The sequence below is a fragment of the Myotis brandtii genome, unplaced genomic scaffold (assembly GCF_000412655.1).
Source record: "Myotis brandtii unplaced genomic scaffold, ASM41265v1 scaffold320, whole genome shotgun sequence".
NCBI lineage: Eukaryota > Metazoa > Chordata > Mammalia > Chiroptera > Vespertilionidae > Myotis > Myotis brandtii.
The window spans coordinates 2,792,997-2,810,872 of NW_005362270.1; the positions used below are offsets into that span (position 1 = coordinate 2,792,997).

The 17,876-nt window shown below is 42.7% G+C and overlaps 1 protein-coding gene and 1 pseudogene across 3 annotated transcripts in view; one reads left to right on the forward strand and one right to left on the reverse strand.

The window, feature by feature from the left end:
- Positions 1-17,876, forward strand: part of PLPPR1 (phospholipid phosphatase related 1) — a 118,433-nt gene that overhangs the window by 72,292 nt on the left and 28,265 nt on the right. For 2 of the 3 annotated variants that reach the window (XM_005870667.2, XM_014543234.1), the window contains one exon: positions 8,215-8,403. In XM_005870667.2, the coding sequence (XP_005870729.1) occupies positions 8,215-8,403 (189 nt within the window). Of the gene's footprint in view, positions 1-6,282; positions 6,302-8,214; positions 8,404-17,876 lie in introns of those variants that run through there. The other variant, XM_005870668.2, reaches the window with a different exon arrangement.
- Positions 253-9,209, reverse strand: LOC106726840 (annotated as a pseudogene).

Genomic DNA, 17,876 nt, shown 5'->3' on the forward strand with positions numbered 1-17,876 from the left:
CCTCCACTATAAAAATCTGATATTAAGTAAATTTTCAGCTGTGCAAACAGGCTCTACAACATTCTCTACATTTGTAAGGTTTCTCTTCAGTATAAAGTCTCTCGTGCACAGTAATACAAGAATGCCTTTTAAAGGCTTTTCTACATTTTTCATATGCATGAGGCTTCTTCCCAGTTAGAATTCTGTGAAATTCCCAAAGTTCTCACTACTGTTAAAGGACTAATGACACTTCTCATATCTGTAAGACTTATCTCAAGTATGAACTCTCTGCTGTACAGTAAAGGTTGAGGATTTGCTAAAGTCTTTGCCATATCCTCTACATTTATAAGGCTTCTCTCCAATATGAACACTCTGGTATGCAGGAAGGTTTGGGAAGCTGCCAAAGGATTTGTCACATTCTCTACATGCATGTGGCTACTCTCCAGTATGTGTTATCTGATGGTCAGTAAAGCCTGAGGAATGCCGGAAGGCTTTGCCACATCACCTTTATTTATGGGGCTTCTCTCTGGTAGGAACTCTCTGATGATAAGTAAGGGATGCTGAGGCAGTAAAGGTTTTACCACATTCTCTTCTCTACATTTGTAAGGTTTCTCTTCAGTATAAAGTCTCTCGTGCACAGTAATACAAGAATGCCTTTTAAAGGCTTTTCTACATTTTTCATATGCATAAGCCTTCTTCCCAGTTAGAATTTTGTGATATTCTCAAAGTTCTCACGACTGTTAAAGGACTAATGACACTTCTCATTTCTGTAAGACTTATCTCAAGTATGAGCTCTCTGCTGTACAGTAAGGGTTGAGGATTTGCTAAAGTCTTTGCCATATCCTCTGCATTTATCAGGCTTCTCTCCAATATGAACACTCTGGTATGCAGTAAGGTTTGGGAAGCTGCCAAAGGATTTGTCACATTCTCTACATGCATGTGGCTACTCTCCAGTATGTGTTATCTGATGGTCAGTAAAGCCTGAGGAATGCCGGAAGGCTTTGCCACATCACCTTTATTTATGGGGCTTCTCTCTGGTAGGAACTCTCTGATGATAAGTAAGGGATGCTGAGGCAGTAAAGGTTTTACCACATTCTCTACATTTATAAGGCTTCTCTCCAGTATGAACACTTGGATGATAAGTAAGGTTTGAGGACCACCTAATGTCAGGGCCAGCCTGACAGGTTGAGCCGGGCTGAGGTAGGGAGGTGGGAATTGAGAAAAGAAAGAAAGACAGGAAAGCGGGATCAGGAGGACTGCAGCTCATTCGAGGAACTGCAGCAAATTTATTAAGCACTTAACGCCTTTTATACACAAGACACTGAATAGGAGGTCTGTCAAGAGGAATGTATTCTTTGTTCCTCTTAATCTCTAAGGGAGAGATAGAGCGGAAGGACAAGTTCTCGGTACAGCAAATCTCAGTAAATAGTTACAGACTTCTTGGTAAACCATGAAAGGCTGTTCTCATTCTACAAAGGTTACTCTCATTCTACTGATAATCGCCATCCAAACAAGTCTGGGAAAACAGTGTGGGTAAGGGTCCCAGCCTTGCTAGCCCCTTCAGGTGCAAGGACCTTGTCGGCTTACACCTGGTCTCCAACAACCTAAAAGCATTGCCACATTCCCTACATGTATAAGGCTTCTCTCCGGTATGAATTTTCTGATGTGCAGTAAGGGTTGAGGCCTGCTAAAGACTTTGCTACATTCTCTACATTCATGAGGCTTCTCTCCAGTATGAACTTTCTGATGCATAGTTAGGTGTGAGGACCGGCTAAAGGCTTTGCCACCTTCTCTACATTTATAAGGCCTCTCTCCAGTATGAACTCTCTGATGATGAGTAAGGGATGAAGAGTGGTTAAATGCTTTATCACATTCTCTACATTTGTAAGGCTTGTCTCCAGTATGAACTCTCTGATGATGAGTAAGGGATGAAGAGTGGTTAAATGCTTTATCACATTTTCTACATTTGTAAGGCTTGTCTCCCGTATGAACTTTTTGATGCCGAATAATACTTGAACGGTGGGGGAATGCTTTACCACAATCTCTACATTTAGAAGGTGTCTGTCCAGTATGAACTCTTTGATGTCAATTAAGGCTTGAGGACTGACCAAGGTTTTCCCACATTCTTTACCTTGATAAGGCTTCTCTCCAGTATGAACTCTCTGATGCATAGCTCTACATTTGTAAGGCTTGTCTCCAGTATGAACTTTTTGATGTCGAATAATACTTGAACGGTGGAGGAACGCTTTACCACAATCTCTACATTTAAAAGATGTCTGTCCAGTATGAACTCTGTGATGTCAATTAAGGCTTGAGGACTGACTGAGGTTTTCCCTCATTCTCTACCTTGATAAGGCTTCTCTCCACTATGAACTCTCTGATGCATAGTAAGGTTTGAGGACCGGCTAAAGGCTTTGCCACATTCTCTACATTTATAAAGCTTCTCTCCAGTATGAACACGCTGATGACGATTAAGGTGTGAGGATCGACTAAAGGCTTTGCCACATTCTTTACACTTGTAAGGCCTCTCTCCAGGATGAATTATTTGATTTAGAGTACAACCTGAGAGCCAATTAGGTGTTTTACCAGAATCTTTTCATTTATAAGGTTTTCTCCAGTATAGATTTTTTGCAGTTTATTTGGATTGAATATTTGACTGAAGACTCTACCACACACATTCCATTTGTAAGTCTCCTCCCCAGTATGAATATTCTCTTTTCAGTGTAGTTTGAAGATTGCAGACAAGACTTGACACATTTACTTCCTTTGTGTGTCTTCTCCACCATAGGAATAACCTGATGCATATTGTGATCGGACATTTGGTCAAAGACTTTTCCACTTTTATAATGGTTCTCTGCAAACTCAGTTCTCGGATGATTATTAAGATATCACTTTTGCTTAAAGTTTTTCCAATGTGCATTCTATTGATAGCTTGTGTTTCCATTATATGTACTCAGTATTATTTCAGAGAATAAGTCTTGTATTCTGGGCTTTGGCAAAAAGGCCTGGGCATCTTCAGGTGACATAGCCACAGAGACCAGGTTGCTATAGTTCTCCGACATCACATCCATGTACAATTTCTGCTGAGCTGGGTCCAGGCATTCCCTCTCCTCCTCAGAGAAATCTATGGCCACATCCCTGAAGGTCAATGGTCCCTGAGAAGCAGCCATTTGGTCCTGGTTACCGATCCTGGCCCAGGGATGTTTTCTCAGGTGACAATTGAGTCACAAAATGTGCCTTCAAAGGCATCCACACAGCCTGTTAATCAGCTCACCTCACAGCCACAGTCAGAAGGACCTGGAAATGAGGAAAAGGCCACGCCCTCCTGTCCACTGTGAGAGGCTCCGGAGCGGGGACTTCAACAAGGACTTCAGCGCCTGCAGTGACCCTCAGCCTTCACTGCGTGGGGAAGTGGATGGAGAACATCAGCTTTAAAGCCCCAAAGATTTTCTTTAGTGTTTTTGACTGGAGTGGGCGACATAGCAAAGGCCCTGATCTCACATCTTCACTTTTCTCCTCTTCCTCTGCAAGAGGGAAGTGATGCCTTTGGCGTCAGTGTCTAATGACTGGCATTCAGCTCACCCACGTGTTATTCTTAGCTTGCCCAATTATATTCATTCCTATAAAGAAGTCAAACCTAAGAGTATGTGTGCATTTGGAGCAGAGGTTGTTACAGAGCCCTAAAGGACTATATCCTATAAGAACAGCATAGGTTTTTTTTGATATGGCTCTTTAGATTCATAGAACAAAAATCAATTGCATTATGTGAAGCCAAAAAGGAATTTTTTAAAGAAGGACAAAAGTGAATCCTATGAATCCCAGAAGCATAGACTGGCTTCCACATAAACTAAAATGAGAATCTGAAAAACCACAGAACCAAGATTATTCTTTCTCCCCAGGCTTTCTGGTCTCCTGACTTTGCATGTCCACTTTATTTTTTTCTCTATGTATCTGTCCATTAGCTTTCACAGCTGTTCCAGGTATAGATGGCCACACTAGGCAGCTCGTAGTTCTTGCATTTGTAAGTCCTGAGTTCAAGTGGTCAACAAAGACACACAAATGTCTGTGAATCGTCCAGCAGCCATGGTTCAGTGGTTGAGAATTGACCTGTGAACCAGGAGGTGACAGTTCAATTCCTGGTCAGGGCACATGCCCAGGTTGCAGACTCAATCCCCAGTGTGGGGCATGCAGAAGGCAGCCAATCAATGATTCTCTCTCATCATTGATGTTTCTATCTCTCTCCCCCTTCCTCTCTGAAGATATATATATATTTTTTTTTTAAATAAAGGTCTATGTATCTCTCTTCAGATTCTTGAGAGAGAAGCTCATGCCATAGTTCAAGTGGGCTGCAAGCCAGGGAATCAGTCTTGCAGTACAAGCATGACTGTGGGTTCATGTGTAATTCTCAGAGGACATCAGGGTCTGGACGAACATCTCAGATGATGTCAACTACCAGGACCAGTGAGATACTTTCTGTCTTTTAAAAAGCTTGAGTAGAAGTGAAATGTACATTTATCCATGCTAAACCTATAAGGAATGACAAAATATCTGATTTCTTTGATTTGGGGTTTGGTTACTCTGTTCATTTCATGCCAGTCAGAATACCTGCTCTTACATTTAATTTTAAAATAATTACTTCATTAAAATTAGAAATCAAGTTAACTATTCTAAAGTAAACAGGACTTACAAATGCTAAGGAAACATGTTTCAAGTTTGGGAACCACAGAGGAAAATAATAAAAGAGGATCCTGGTGTTGAAATGCCGCCTCCGGGATCACTGCATAATGAAGGAGATTCAGGGAAAGCATAAGAGCTGCAATTCTGCTGCCCCATTAGAGCATCCCTTTGAGACTGACCTGCTCATAGAGATCGCCGAGAGCTTCTCTGCTGACATTAGTGTTCTGTGCCATGTAACAAATTGCCACAAACATAGGCATTTAAAACCACACAGCCTTATATCTTGCAGTTTCTGTGGGTCAGGAGTCTGGGTGTGAGTTAGCTGGGTTCTCTGCTCAGTGTCTTATTAGGTGGAGGTTAAAATGTCAGCTGGGACTGTGTCTCACCTGAGGCTCAGGGTCTTCTTCCAGGCTCACTGGTTGTGCAGAAATCAGTTCTTTGCAGCTATTGCACCGAGACCCTCAGCTCCGGAGTCAGCCTGCCATTCCTGGCCATGTGGTCTTTTCCAGTTTGGTGGTTTGTTTCTTCAGTGTCTCTGATGCTTTGACTTCTTTGACTTCACTTAAAGGTTTCATCGGATTAGGTCAAGCCCAGCCGTGATAATCTCCCTTTTCATGAACTCAAAGTTAACTGACTAGGGACCTTAATTACATCATCACAATTCCTAAGTCTTTGTCATATAATGTAACATAATCAAGGGAGTGACATCCTATTATATTTATAGGTCTTACTGACACCCAGAAAGAAGGGTTATACCAAACATGTACACCTGGGGCAAAAATTTTGGGAGCCAGCTCAGAATTCTGCCCCAAACAGCAGTCGCCAAACTTCCAGATCTCACGGACCACCAGTGGTCTGCAGACCATCGGTTGGAGACTGCTGCATTAGAATACAATGAAGACTAAAGATTAACTTGGTTCAAACTCGCCTAGGCAAAAATTCACCAGTCTTTGGCCTAAAGGAGAATTGGGCTATGGGCCTAGCTATGTTCATAAATTAAAGGAAATCCAAATAATGTATGCATTTATTCCATCAGAACTGTTTTTGGCTATTCATCTCTTATATTGGTCTGACTTTTTTTGTTAATTTTTTCATTGATTATAGGTACTTGTATAACATATGTACTATTACATAATGCTTTATGTATCATATGCTACGCAAAGACTTTCTCCAAGTCTTCTTATTTAATTCCACTTTCCATGTTATGTTATGCTCATTAGGGTTTTTCCCCCCAATGTGGCTCAGAAAAGCCAAAGTTATATGTCTAGGATTATAAAGCCAGTCAGTGGCAGAACGGAGACCAAAGGTTAGGCCTTCATCTCCAAATTATGGGGGTATTTTCCTTCTTAATTCTTCCTTATGTCATCAGAGTATAATGGCTAAACATGGCACATCATGACCAAGAGAACATTCAGCTACCCTCAGGAATGATTTCCAGGGCCACCTTCCTTTAGTACTTAACTGAGAAGAAATTGAACACAGTTTGTGTATCCTTTCTCTAACCCGCAGTATCATCTTTAAAAGCTGAGCAGCCCAAGACCTTGTTAGCATATCCTACTCCCACAGGGCAGCAGGCCTCTACAAATGGACATAGTGGGCAACACCTTCAATTTTATGGAGTTTCTGATTGGTTGGTGGATTTTGGGTAAGTCATGAGCTTATGTCTTTGCCCTCACACTCTGATACACTACACACACACACACACACACACACACACACACACACATTCACTCAGGTGAGTCTATACCACCATTGCCTCTCCCCTGCTCTCTCGGCTTCTATCAGGTCATATAAATGAGTGCTCTGCAATTGCTCCAGACTTTACAGACTGATGGAAAACACTCGTATCATCTCAGCCTCTTCTCTCAGCTTTGTGCCCTTCCCAGCTATGACTGTTTGTGACATTCACTTTTCTCTGATCCGCAGAGATCCCGGGTAGAAACACAGTGCTCTCAACCCTCAGAGGCTGGAATTCAAGTAGTGGTGGATTCTGCCTTCTGAATCCTTGTGGAATGATCAGGAATTAATGCATTTTCATATACAGGGTACATTGGATTGTTGTTCTTAGAAAGAGACAGCTGAGGGCAATCCCTGGTACATAAGCTCCTTACACCTCATTATCCCCCCCCCCACTCCCACCCCCACACACACCCCACAGCCATAGCTGCTCCTTTCTCACTGACATCGTCAACCTTTCCACCAGCTCTTGGGTCCAGCACGGCTTCACCATCTGCTCATGTGACACCAACATTATGGCTTCCCGCCATGCATCCCCCCTAAAGGGGGCTGGAGAAGGCAACAGAGATGGCAAGTGTGCCAGCTGGCACCAGTGGTGTAAACCTAGACAGTGATGAACCATGGCCTATACAGGGAGGAAGAAGGGGAGGATGCTGATAGCTAATTGTGCAGTGTCATCAGTGCGGCAAAGCAGACAGGCCTCTCTGCTCCTGCAAGTGGAACCAATGTGGTGTTTCTGTCCCTGCAGTAAATGCATAAGCTTTTATTTAAATATATGGTCACGAGAGAATATTCTATGGAAAAGAAATCGAGAACTGAATTGTTCTATTTTTGCATCTGTGCATCTCTAACTGCTTGAAAATGACAAGGAGGGGTTCATGGCTACTCATGGGGGAGCAAAGGCAAGGGGACTCATGCCAATGGGTCTGTTCTGTCCCATAGGCTGCCCAAGTTCCCACCTACCTCTACCACCCTGAGTCTCCAAGCTTTCCTGTTCTTTACGTCATGCCCTGCAATTAATTGATTCATTCACTCATTCATTCAATGCTCTCTGGATGCTGCTTTCAGGATTAAATTGGTCAGGCAGCTATTCAAAATTTCAAATTTAGACATATGACCATTATTGTTGATTTCAATATATTTGATGTTAAGACAAGTCTATGTCCTAAAAGTTTCTATTCTCTTTTCTATTGAGTCCGTTTACAATTTACACCATATGTATGTGGATGTGTATATGTATGTTTTTGCTTTTGTTTACTTCATTTTTATCTTTCCCGTTTTTCAATGAAAGTAGTAGCCTGCCTTCCTTCCTTCCTTCCTTCCTTCCTTCCTTCCTTCCTTCCTTCCTTCCTTTGTCATTCATTCATGATTTCCCTGCCTCTAATATTTTATAATAAGGTAAGTCTACCTCTCACAGTTTATGGAACTTCTCATGAACAGATCTCACATCTACATCTTGCCAATTCTTCTGCCACTGCCCTTTGACTTTTCACCTCTGTCCTGAATGGAAATATTGCCTTGGCTCCCACGTACCCTCTGAGAGGGTGGCCACAGAGGCTGGGTCTCCTGCACGCCTTGCTGTGCTGTGCCTCTCAGATGGGAGCTGTGCGTTATTTGCTGGAAGGTTTAGATAACAGATGTTACAAGGCAGACAGGCGAGCACACACTCGCAGAGCCCGGAGCATGCCGAGCCAGGCACGCACACACGCGCCAATACCAATACCAGGAGAGCTGCGGGGTGATGGAGGGACTGTGCTCTGAGGGGCGAGCGCTGCTGCGAAGCCCTGCTAATGCCTCTGTGTGGCCATGCTGTATTTTCAGCTTGTCATCATGGCCGGGACAGTGCTGCTTGCCTACTACTTCGAATGCACTGACACTTTTCAGGTGCACATCCAAGGATTCTTCTGTCATGACGGAGACTTAATGAAGCCTTACCCGGGGACAGAGGAAGAAAGCTTCATCACCCCTCTGGTGCTCTATTGTGTGCTGGCTGCCACCCCGACTGCTATTGTAAGTACAGAAATAGACTCCCTGCTTTGTCGTCAGATGCTAAACCACATTTCTGTCTGCCTTCTCTCCTCTTTCCTCCCTTCCTGGGCATTCAGCAGCAGCTTTATCAGGGGTGTCCTGTTTCAGCCAAAACAGAGTCAGTGGAACTCTGCATAAAAGCTCATTGAAATAGGTCTTGTCTTTTATAAGTGGCTTTTGCTTTCTGGTATCTGAATTTAAATATATATATATATGCATGTGTGAATGTCATAACTCAACAGGCATGGTCGGCTAATGTGTGAAGGACAGCTACTGTGCTCATGAAAAAATATACGGTGGGTGGTGTGTATTAAGAAGAGGTCTTGAATGCAAATGCCGGGGTTGATATAAAGCCTCTGGATCAGAGTGGAGTAGAATCCCCGGGGCCTGTCTCCTGCTGTTTTGATTGAACTTCCAGAGATGAGAGCAATCGCTTGACCTGATGTTTGCTCTGATTCATTCTTGATGCTCTGGTTCTGTTCACGTTACATCACATTCAATTAAGTTGTAACTTTACCTTCATTTATTTCATTCCTTTCTCTCATGAGGCCTAAACAAAGGCCAGACAATCCTTTAGGGGGACTGTTTCAAAGCATAAAGCTCACATATCTGGATTATCTGGTAAAGTGATTTAACACTTAGACATTTTAATTTTAAAAATGACTTGGCGAGGGTTTTAAAAGAAACATTTCTGTGCCTAAACATGCTACAAAGTCAGATTGTCTGGGATGTAATCTCAGTGATCATTTCCCCACTTTTCTTCCAATAAATGCCTTCCTACCTCTGCCTCCTCCCCAAGCTGCCCTCTCCTTCTCCCTTCTTTTTTGGACAGTAATAAAAGTACTTGCTGGTGTGCTGAGGAATATACTGATTGCTCAGACATTCAGCTCCAGTATTGTTTTCTATGCATATTTTTGCTTGCTTTGAGATGAGAAATGGAATAAACTTTTGAAAGGTAATGTGAACATAAGGAATCATAATGCTTTATTATTTTAATCATTTTGATAAGACTGCTGTAGGGATGAGGGTCAGCACTGATTAAACATGATGTGTCAGAGTGATTAATACAACCAGTTTTGCAATCCGACACCTAGATTCAAATGCTGGCTGTGTGACTTTGGGCAAGTCACTCTTTGCCTGCCCCCGCCCCCATAAAAAATGGGGGTAATGTGACAACTATTTCATAGAGTTGTCTCAAGACTTAAATCAGATGATACATAAACATGACTTAGCTCGGTGTCTGGCATGTATGTACTAAGTGGTTAGAAGCAGGGGAGAAAGAACCTGTCTGGAAACCCAACCACAAAGCACCCTCAATAGTCACAACAATCTCACTTAGGATTGTCGATGCAAGCATATAGAAAAGGACTGGTAGATTCACCTACCTAAAAATAAACATTTCTATCAGAAGAAAAAGTATATAAAACCTGCAAAAAAGTTTGCAGCATGTGAGACTCAAATGTAAATATCCTTCATACTTAAAAAGATGAACTTCCCGAAGTAAAAATGGGAGAGGACAAGAATAGACAAGTAGCAAAACCATGAGTTGGCTGTGTGCATATAAACAATTCTAAACTCACCGATTATTAAAGAAAAGTAATATTTAAAAATACAGCACTTTTCCCATAGAAAATTGACAAATGTTTTAAAGAGACATAGCCCATGTTGTTGAAGGTGCGGATGCTTTTATTCAATTCTAGTTAGAGTGTAAAGTGATATTTTCTTCCTGAAGAGCAGCTAGCTTGTCAGAGATGTACTAAGAATTTTATAAACTTCAGAACCAATCATTAATTCCATTTTATTGACAACTGTTTTAAAGAGACATAGCCCATGTACTAAGAGTTTTATAAACTTCAGAACCAATCATTAATTCCATTTTCTGAATTTATGTTATGGAAATAATCAGAGTTTTAAAGAAATACAAAGATTTGTCTAAAGGGATTTTCATCTCAGCAATAGTTTAATAGTTAAAAAAAAAACTTGGAACTAGCTAAATACACACTACTATAGGATTGTGTAAATACAGTTTGGGTCAGCCATGTTTTTGAAACACCTTTAATAGCAATGAAACCTGCTTGTGATTTATTGTTAAGATTTTTTAAAGGCTAAAAATTGAATATAGAAGGGAAACCTTTTTCCCTTCTCCAAGATAATCTAAAATTCTCTTAATTTTCTGTCTTTGTTTCCCTAGAAAAAGAAAGAGAATAGAATAAATGTTTAAACATGTCTAAAATGCTGTATATTACTAGGCAAAACTAAGCCCTGATTGGTGAATCCCTCTGGACTCAGAGAACTATAATTAGCCAAGGAGATACCATGCTTTGACGTTCGAGGGCAGAGACGCCAGAAACTTGGCATGTCCATTTTGGGGCCATGAAAGCTATGCCTGTATCAGCTCCTACAGGACATGAGGCTTTTCAGCCTGGTGGGTCCTGCATCCTCTTATATACCTGTGGTCCCCTTACACCTGAGCTGTAATGCTCTGCTGGACCACGGCAAGGACACATGCTGAAGAGGAGCATGTGATGCTGCCCTGTGGGCAAGCGATGATTCCTCCCAAGGGGACCAAGGCCACGTGTAGGATGTGGTTGTCTTTGGGTCTTAATATTTAATAGACCCACAGAGGTGGGACACAGATCCTCACCCCCCAACCATGCAGGGGCTTGAACACTTGCCCCTTCTGAGGGAGGTCTCCTGCCCCCATGGCTGCTTCTTGCTTCCCATGCCCAGCCCAGATCGGGACCCAGGTAACAAAAAGAGACTTGGCCCAGCTGAGATCGGTACCCAGAAAACAGAGACTTGGCTGACAACAGCTACCCTATATCTACATCCAGCCTAACACCAGGAATGCTCAGGGCCTTCTCAAGGATGCAAAAATAATCCTTTCCATTAATATTTAAAAAAAAATATTTAATAGACCCTAAGAAGATACCTTGTGCGTGTTGCAAGTATAATCCCAAATGTGTACTTATATATAAAAACACTAGTAAGAAATAAACTAAAATTTACAATGATTATCTCTGAGTGTTAATGGTACAACTCATTTTTAAAATTCTCTTTAATATTTTTATATATTTCTTTCCACTTCTGCATGAATGCATATTATTTTCAAATCAAAAAATATATTTTAAAACAAATGGTATACTCCAGTTCTTCTGGCAATAATTATGAAATGACCACTCTTTAATAAGACTTGGAAATGGCAATTCTAAAAAGTATAGCCACACATGGTCAAAAAACAAATATAGAAAAATAGAACTAGGTCCCAGCTAGTTCTCTGTATGACTGGGCGGATATTGGCTCCACTTTTATTTTCTTCCTGAGTGAGGGGCCTTGCTAGGAACCAGGGCTGATTACAGCTGATGGGTTCATGGCAGAGAGCCATGTGGCCTTTGAACCCGGCTGATGGTGCTTGATCTTCCCCCAAGGTCTGAAAGTAAGTAAGCAGCATCAGGTCAAAACGCAGAACTCTCCAGACACTCAGAGACATTGCCTGGGAGCAAGGAGCTGTGTTCATTTCTTCTGCCCCATCCTAGGGGTAGGGATGGCTCATCCAAAAGCAGCCTTTATTGGGCCACGGGGACAGATCCCAAGAGCCTAACTCAGCACAGGCCCTGCTTCTGAGTGTGCACCCTTCATTCTTCACCTTGCAGAGTGGTCCAACTCAGGTTTGATCTGACAGGTGAGGCAGGGATCCCCAGCATGGCTTTGCCTCCAGTGACTGTGTGACCTCTGGTAAGTCATCTTCCCTCTATGGGTTCACTGTCTCATCTGTAAATAAGAGGAGGGGTTGGGCTAAATGAGCTCTCCAGTTCTAATATTTCATGAGAGCTAGAAAAAGAGCATTCTGATCGATAGGCTCCAAATGTCAGATTCTCGATCCCCAGGTCTCAACTTTCTTTCTGGAGTTTAATTTTACAACCCTGTACCTGGTCAGGTGTTTCATAGAACTGTAGCTTTTTGGTTATGTTCTCTTTATTTTTTTTATTCCTCCTTAAACACATATCCTATTTTCCCTGGAGTCAAAAGCAGGCAGGGGTCCTCTGGGGTAACGCATTCATGTGGCACTAACTAATGGCAATGTTCAAAAAAGTAGCTCGAACTAGACCAGCCCTTGGTTTTCTCTGCATTCGCACATTTGCCATAGGAACGCCTAGCACCCTACACTGCACTGTGTCTCTGTGGACGCACATCCACAGCCCCATTTAAACTGCAGGGACGCACAAGAAAGACACGAGGGAAACGACAATGTGTTTGACCTGTCATTTCCTATTTCTCCTTTGTGCTTTGTCAGAAAAGATCAGCCTCGTGTTGAGGCAAGATCACGTGGGAGAAACTGCACAGGGACAGGCCCTGCTGTCTCAGACCTTCAGGAACAGTTAGAGCTTGGAGGATTTATTGTGTCCAGAACCCTTTAGCTAAAAGTGGTGGCCCACGCTTCCCAGAAATCTACAGGGCGCACTCGGACCAGCTTGGAAACCCTGGCTGACTACTGCCTCGGGCCTCCTCAATAAACTCAGCCACTCATAGTCCAAGGCAGAGAGCCGTTTAGATAAGAGGATTTAACTGGGCAGAGAATCTGATTTACCCTTATTTGATCTCCGCTCCAGTGCCACAGGGCATGAGAAAATGGCTATTAAACCTTTTTCCTGGCCTCACAACAAACTAACAGGGGAGTATTTAGCATTGAAGCTGCAGAGCATTTGACACCCAGCCGGAGGGAACTGGGACAGCCCGCCATTTGCATGCAGCGTGCACGCATGCACAAGCTCGGCTAGAATTTCCCAGGGAAGGAAGGGACAAGCACAGTTTGATAGAAAGGCTCAATGTGGAGGAAGTTATGAACCTTCACTTAGGGGGTGTCGGGGCTGTAAGCTCTCACAGTGAATATAAAAGCCCCAAGCACACTGTGGATCACAGAGTGGGCTCAGTAAATGCAAGTCTGTGTGCGGGCTGCTGCGCGCACAGCTGCTGAAGCAAGGGGCCATTGTAGGGCCTTGTCCTGCCTCATCATCCGCCCCTTCCAGGCTCTGAGCATCTCATCTGTTGAAAGCCCTTTTAAGGCCTCATAATTCACATCTTTTTTCTTTTTGTATGTTACCACAGGACTTTTTTGTGTGGTTTTTTGTTTGTTTGTTTTTGTTTTGTTGTTGTTTTTTTCCCATGAGCATATTTTCTTTGTTGCTAACGTACAATTTACAATTTTTTCTGGGAAAGATTTACATGAATTTTTAACCCATAGACACAGACAATAGGGTGGTGAAGGCCTGGGGTGGTGGATGGGGCCGGCTAGAAGGGGCTTATGGGGGTAAAAAGAGGACATGTATAATACTTTCAACAATAAAGATTTAATTTAAAAAACAATGTAAAGAAACAAATTCATTTCCCTATGTTCAGTCTGTGAGTGCTCCCAATTCCTTTACAGATTGTTTTCTGCCCTGACATTGTTCCACAGAGAGATTTGCTTACCACCTTCGAGATAGCTTTTCTAATGGTCAGTGACTAGTGACCGTTTTAAGGAGCTTTGATCATTTATGTCTTCAAAAGACTATTGTTTGCCGAAAAGACATGAGGATAAATTTCCTTGGTGATCATCATGCATTTTACTTTTATTGAGAGCAGTATTTTAACTAACTCGTTTTAAATTCCCATTTCTCTTGTATCCACTGTCCAGAAAAAAGGCATAAGAGACAACTGTGCTTTAGAAATGTAGGGTATCACCTTGGAGCTACATTTTCTAACCAGTGTGAATTTAAGACAGCCTTCTGAATGGGTAGATGCAGCCCCTGGATTAAGACCAGCAGGGAGGCTGCAATCGATGAAACACTTATTATCTCAGTTGCTGAACGATTTTCAAAATGCCATCCATCATCCCAATGACCTTGATTCTAGCACAAGCCTTGAGCTTTGGAAAACATAAGAAGTGCCTAGAGCTGACTTCCTTTATTTACACTTAGGTGTGATGAAGCAGAAGTCAAGAGCTCTTAAAACAACCAAAACTGAGCAGTGAGAGGACCAGCCCCTCTCTGCAGACCTGGTTGGCCAGTGACACCCATCAGGAAAGATTTAAGCAAAGTATGAAGACGTTGGCAGGCAGGACTGGCAGCATAGTCTACATGTATAAAAATCTCCTATGCCCTAACCGGTTTGGCTCAGTGGATAGAGTGACGGCCTGCAGACTGAAGGGTCCCAGGTTCAATTCTGGTCAAGGGCATGTACCTTGGTTGGGGGCACATCCCCAGTAGGGGGTGTGCAGGAGGCAGCTGATCGATGTTTCTCTCTCATCGATGTTTCTAACTCTCCCTCTCCCTTCCTCTCTGTAAAAAATCAATAAAATATATATTTTTGTAAAAAGCCACCCATTAAAAAAAAATCTCCCATGTCACTTTTAAATAAAACCTACAGCAAAAACGATGTCTGTTCGTCTTGGAAATGCTCATGCCTATGGAAGCTTCTCAGAAAGCACATTGGAAGCTTCTAAAAATCCCTGGGACTGCCCTAGCCGGTTTGGCTCTGAGGATAGAGCATCAGCCCAGGCACTAAAGGGTCCCGAGTTCAATTCCGGTCAAGGGCACGTACCTCGGTTGCACCCTGGCCCTGGTCGGGGCGTGTGGGTGAGGCAACCAACAGATGTGTCTCTCTCAAAACAATGTTTCTCTTTCTGTCTCTCCCCCTCCCTTCCACTCTCTTAAAATCAATGGAAAAAATAAACTCAGGTGAGGATTAACAAAAACATTCATCAATAAAAATCCCCGGGACTGAAAGCTCTGAAGCCACTTAGACATTAATATTGGGACATGTGGAAAGAACCCTCTCCTCTTCCTCAGAGCAAAACTCAGAGAGGGGGCTGCCAGCCTCTGCTGTCCTTCAGGAACCCAGTGGATCAGGACAGCAGGAGTGTGAGGACTCAGGAGTAGGCTGCGTCTACTTTGCTTCAAGGGAAGAGAAACATTATCACTAACATATTCTAGGCATTAGGTCAGTAACTGGATATATAAGTTCCACGCTGGGCCTGGAGAGCTTTACCGACGGGGCTGAGATTGAAGCCCGTGATGTGATTTCAGTTTCCCTTAATCAGCCTCTCTTGTCAGCTCCTATCATAAAGCAAAGATGTTGGAGCTGCAAAGGAACCTTCATGGTCTTCTAGTCCAACAGATAAGAGCCTGACAGATTGACAGATCAGAAACTGAGGCCCAGAGAGGTTCAAGGTCAAACACCTGGTTGGAGCAATGCAGAGCTGGAGTCACACCGTGGCTCCTGGCTCCAGGACCAAGGCCAATGATTTTTAAAAAATCAATTCCAACAGGCATACTTACCTAGGTAGACCAGGAAGCAAAGGCAACAATCATGCTTTGAGCACTTATAGATGTTTTGACATATATTTGTTAATACTCTCAACAATTTTCTACAACAGTTATTACCCTCATGTTCAATATCATGAAAAAAGGGGGGAAAGTGAGGCTTAAAAAGATTCAATTACTTCCCCAAAGTCACACATCAAGAAGGAAGAGAGCTGTAATTTCAACTTCACAGCCCACAGTCACAAAACAGCACTGACTTTTACCTTGCCAATTATCAGAGCTACACCTAGCATGTGTGTGCACTTAAAACATATATTCCAGTAATTCTAGATGCCTTTTTAATGACAACAACATACAACATGGAGTGAATCCCCATTACAATATAAAATTATAATACCTCTTACAGTGTGTATTTTTTTCGTAGACTGTTTATAATTTGAAATCTAAAAACTGTTCCCTAAATATTTTACATTTATATCACTTATTAATCACTCACCAGATCTCCTATAAAACATTGTGAAGAAATGAAGTCTAAAAGATAGCACACCAAACTGATATACTACATGCTAGGGTTATTTATTTATTTGCCATTTGGGTTTCCATATTTTAAAGACAACTTTATCAAGATAGAATCGTTACCTCATTACTTTAAAGTATATTTACTGTTATCTAAATGTCTTTTGTCCCTTGGGATTATCTCAGGTATAGCTGGGGGGTGAGAAATGCACTAATGGAATCCATTTGCAGTTCATTCATTGCCAGATCTAGAGTTTGGCCTTGATGATTTCTCACCAGAGGGTGTTCTCATTTGCCATGAGTGATACGATGTTTGTCAGCTAACAATGAGAAAGGCCATAATAGGGCAGCCAGAATGGAACACATGGTGCATCCCACATGCCCCAGCTGCTCTCTGAACAGAGTGGTAGATAGAGGCAGGGTGTGTGTGGCAAAGATACAGATGGAGGAACCCAGCCATTGCCAAAATCAGAGTCATAAATCTGACACAATGTGCTAAATGGCATCCAACGTGGGCTGGAGGCCTGGCAGGAAAGGAGACCCCTTCCCCTGATCAGGAAGGATCCTCCCTCTCCCTTTCTCCAAGCAGAATCAGGCCCTAGCTGAGACTATGGGATCCAGTGGATGGAGAAATAGCACCCTATGTGTGGTCAGGAAAATGAACATCCATGAAGCCCACTCACTGGGACCGAGAGCGAGATTGTTTCCTATCAGCCTTAACTAAACACTAGGAAGAGCTTCCTACCAAAGTGTAAGATGACCCCCCTTCTCCCTCCCTTCCTTTCTTCCTTCCTTCCTTTTGTAAACATTCATTATCACTTAATATATTCTAGGCATTAGGTCAATAACTAAATATATAGATTAGTATAGATATCCTTGCTCTGATTTTTTTTTTATGCTTCATACCTCAATTGTGGTTTGAATATTGTTGGCTATTGATAATATTTGTGTGTGTGTGCTGCTAATCACTTTGACATGAGAGTCTTGAGACATTTCACTTGTGGATTTATTTGAACCCCATACCCTTTTGCCTAAGTTCTATTTGGTCTACTATACCTTGAAGTGATTTTGTTTCAATTTTTTTATGTACTTTAAAAATATATACTGATTGATTGATTTCAGAGAGGGAGAGAGAGATAGAAACATCAATGGTGAGAGAATCATTGATTGGCTGCCTCCTGCACACCCTCCACCGGGGATCGAGCCTGCAACCCAGGCATGTGCCCTTGGCCGGAATCGAACCCGGGACCCATCGGTCCGCAGGCCGACGCTCTATCCACTGATCAGTCCGCAGGCTGATGCTCTATCCACTGAGCCAAACTGGCCAGGGATGTACATGTACTTTTTAACAAGAATAGGTTGTGTATAGATTTTCTCACTTATCTTCTTGCATTTTTTTTTAATCCTCACTTGAGGATACTTTTTCCATTGCTTTCAGAGAGACAGAGGGAGGGAGAGGGGGAGGGAGGGAGGGAGGAAGGGAGGGAGGGAAAAATAGAGAGAACCATCCATGGGAGACAGCCACATCGACTGGTTGCCTCCCACACACACCCTGACCAGGGGTGGGGAGCGAACCACAAGCTAGATACATGCCATTGACTGGAAATTGAACCCATGACCCTTCAGTGCTCAGGCCAA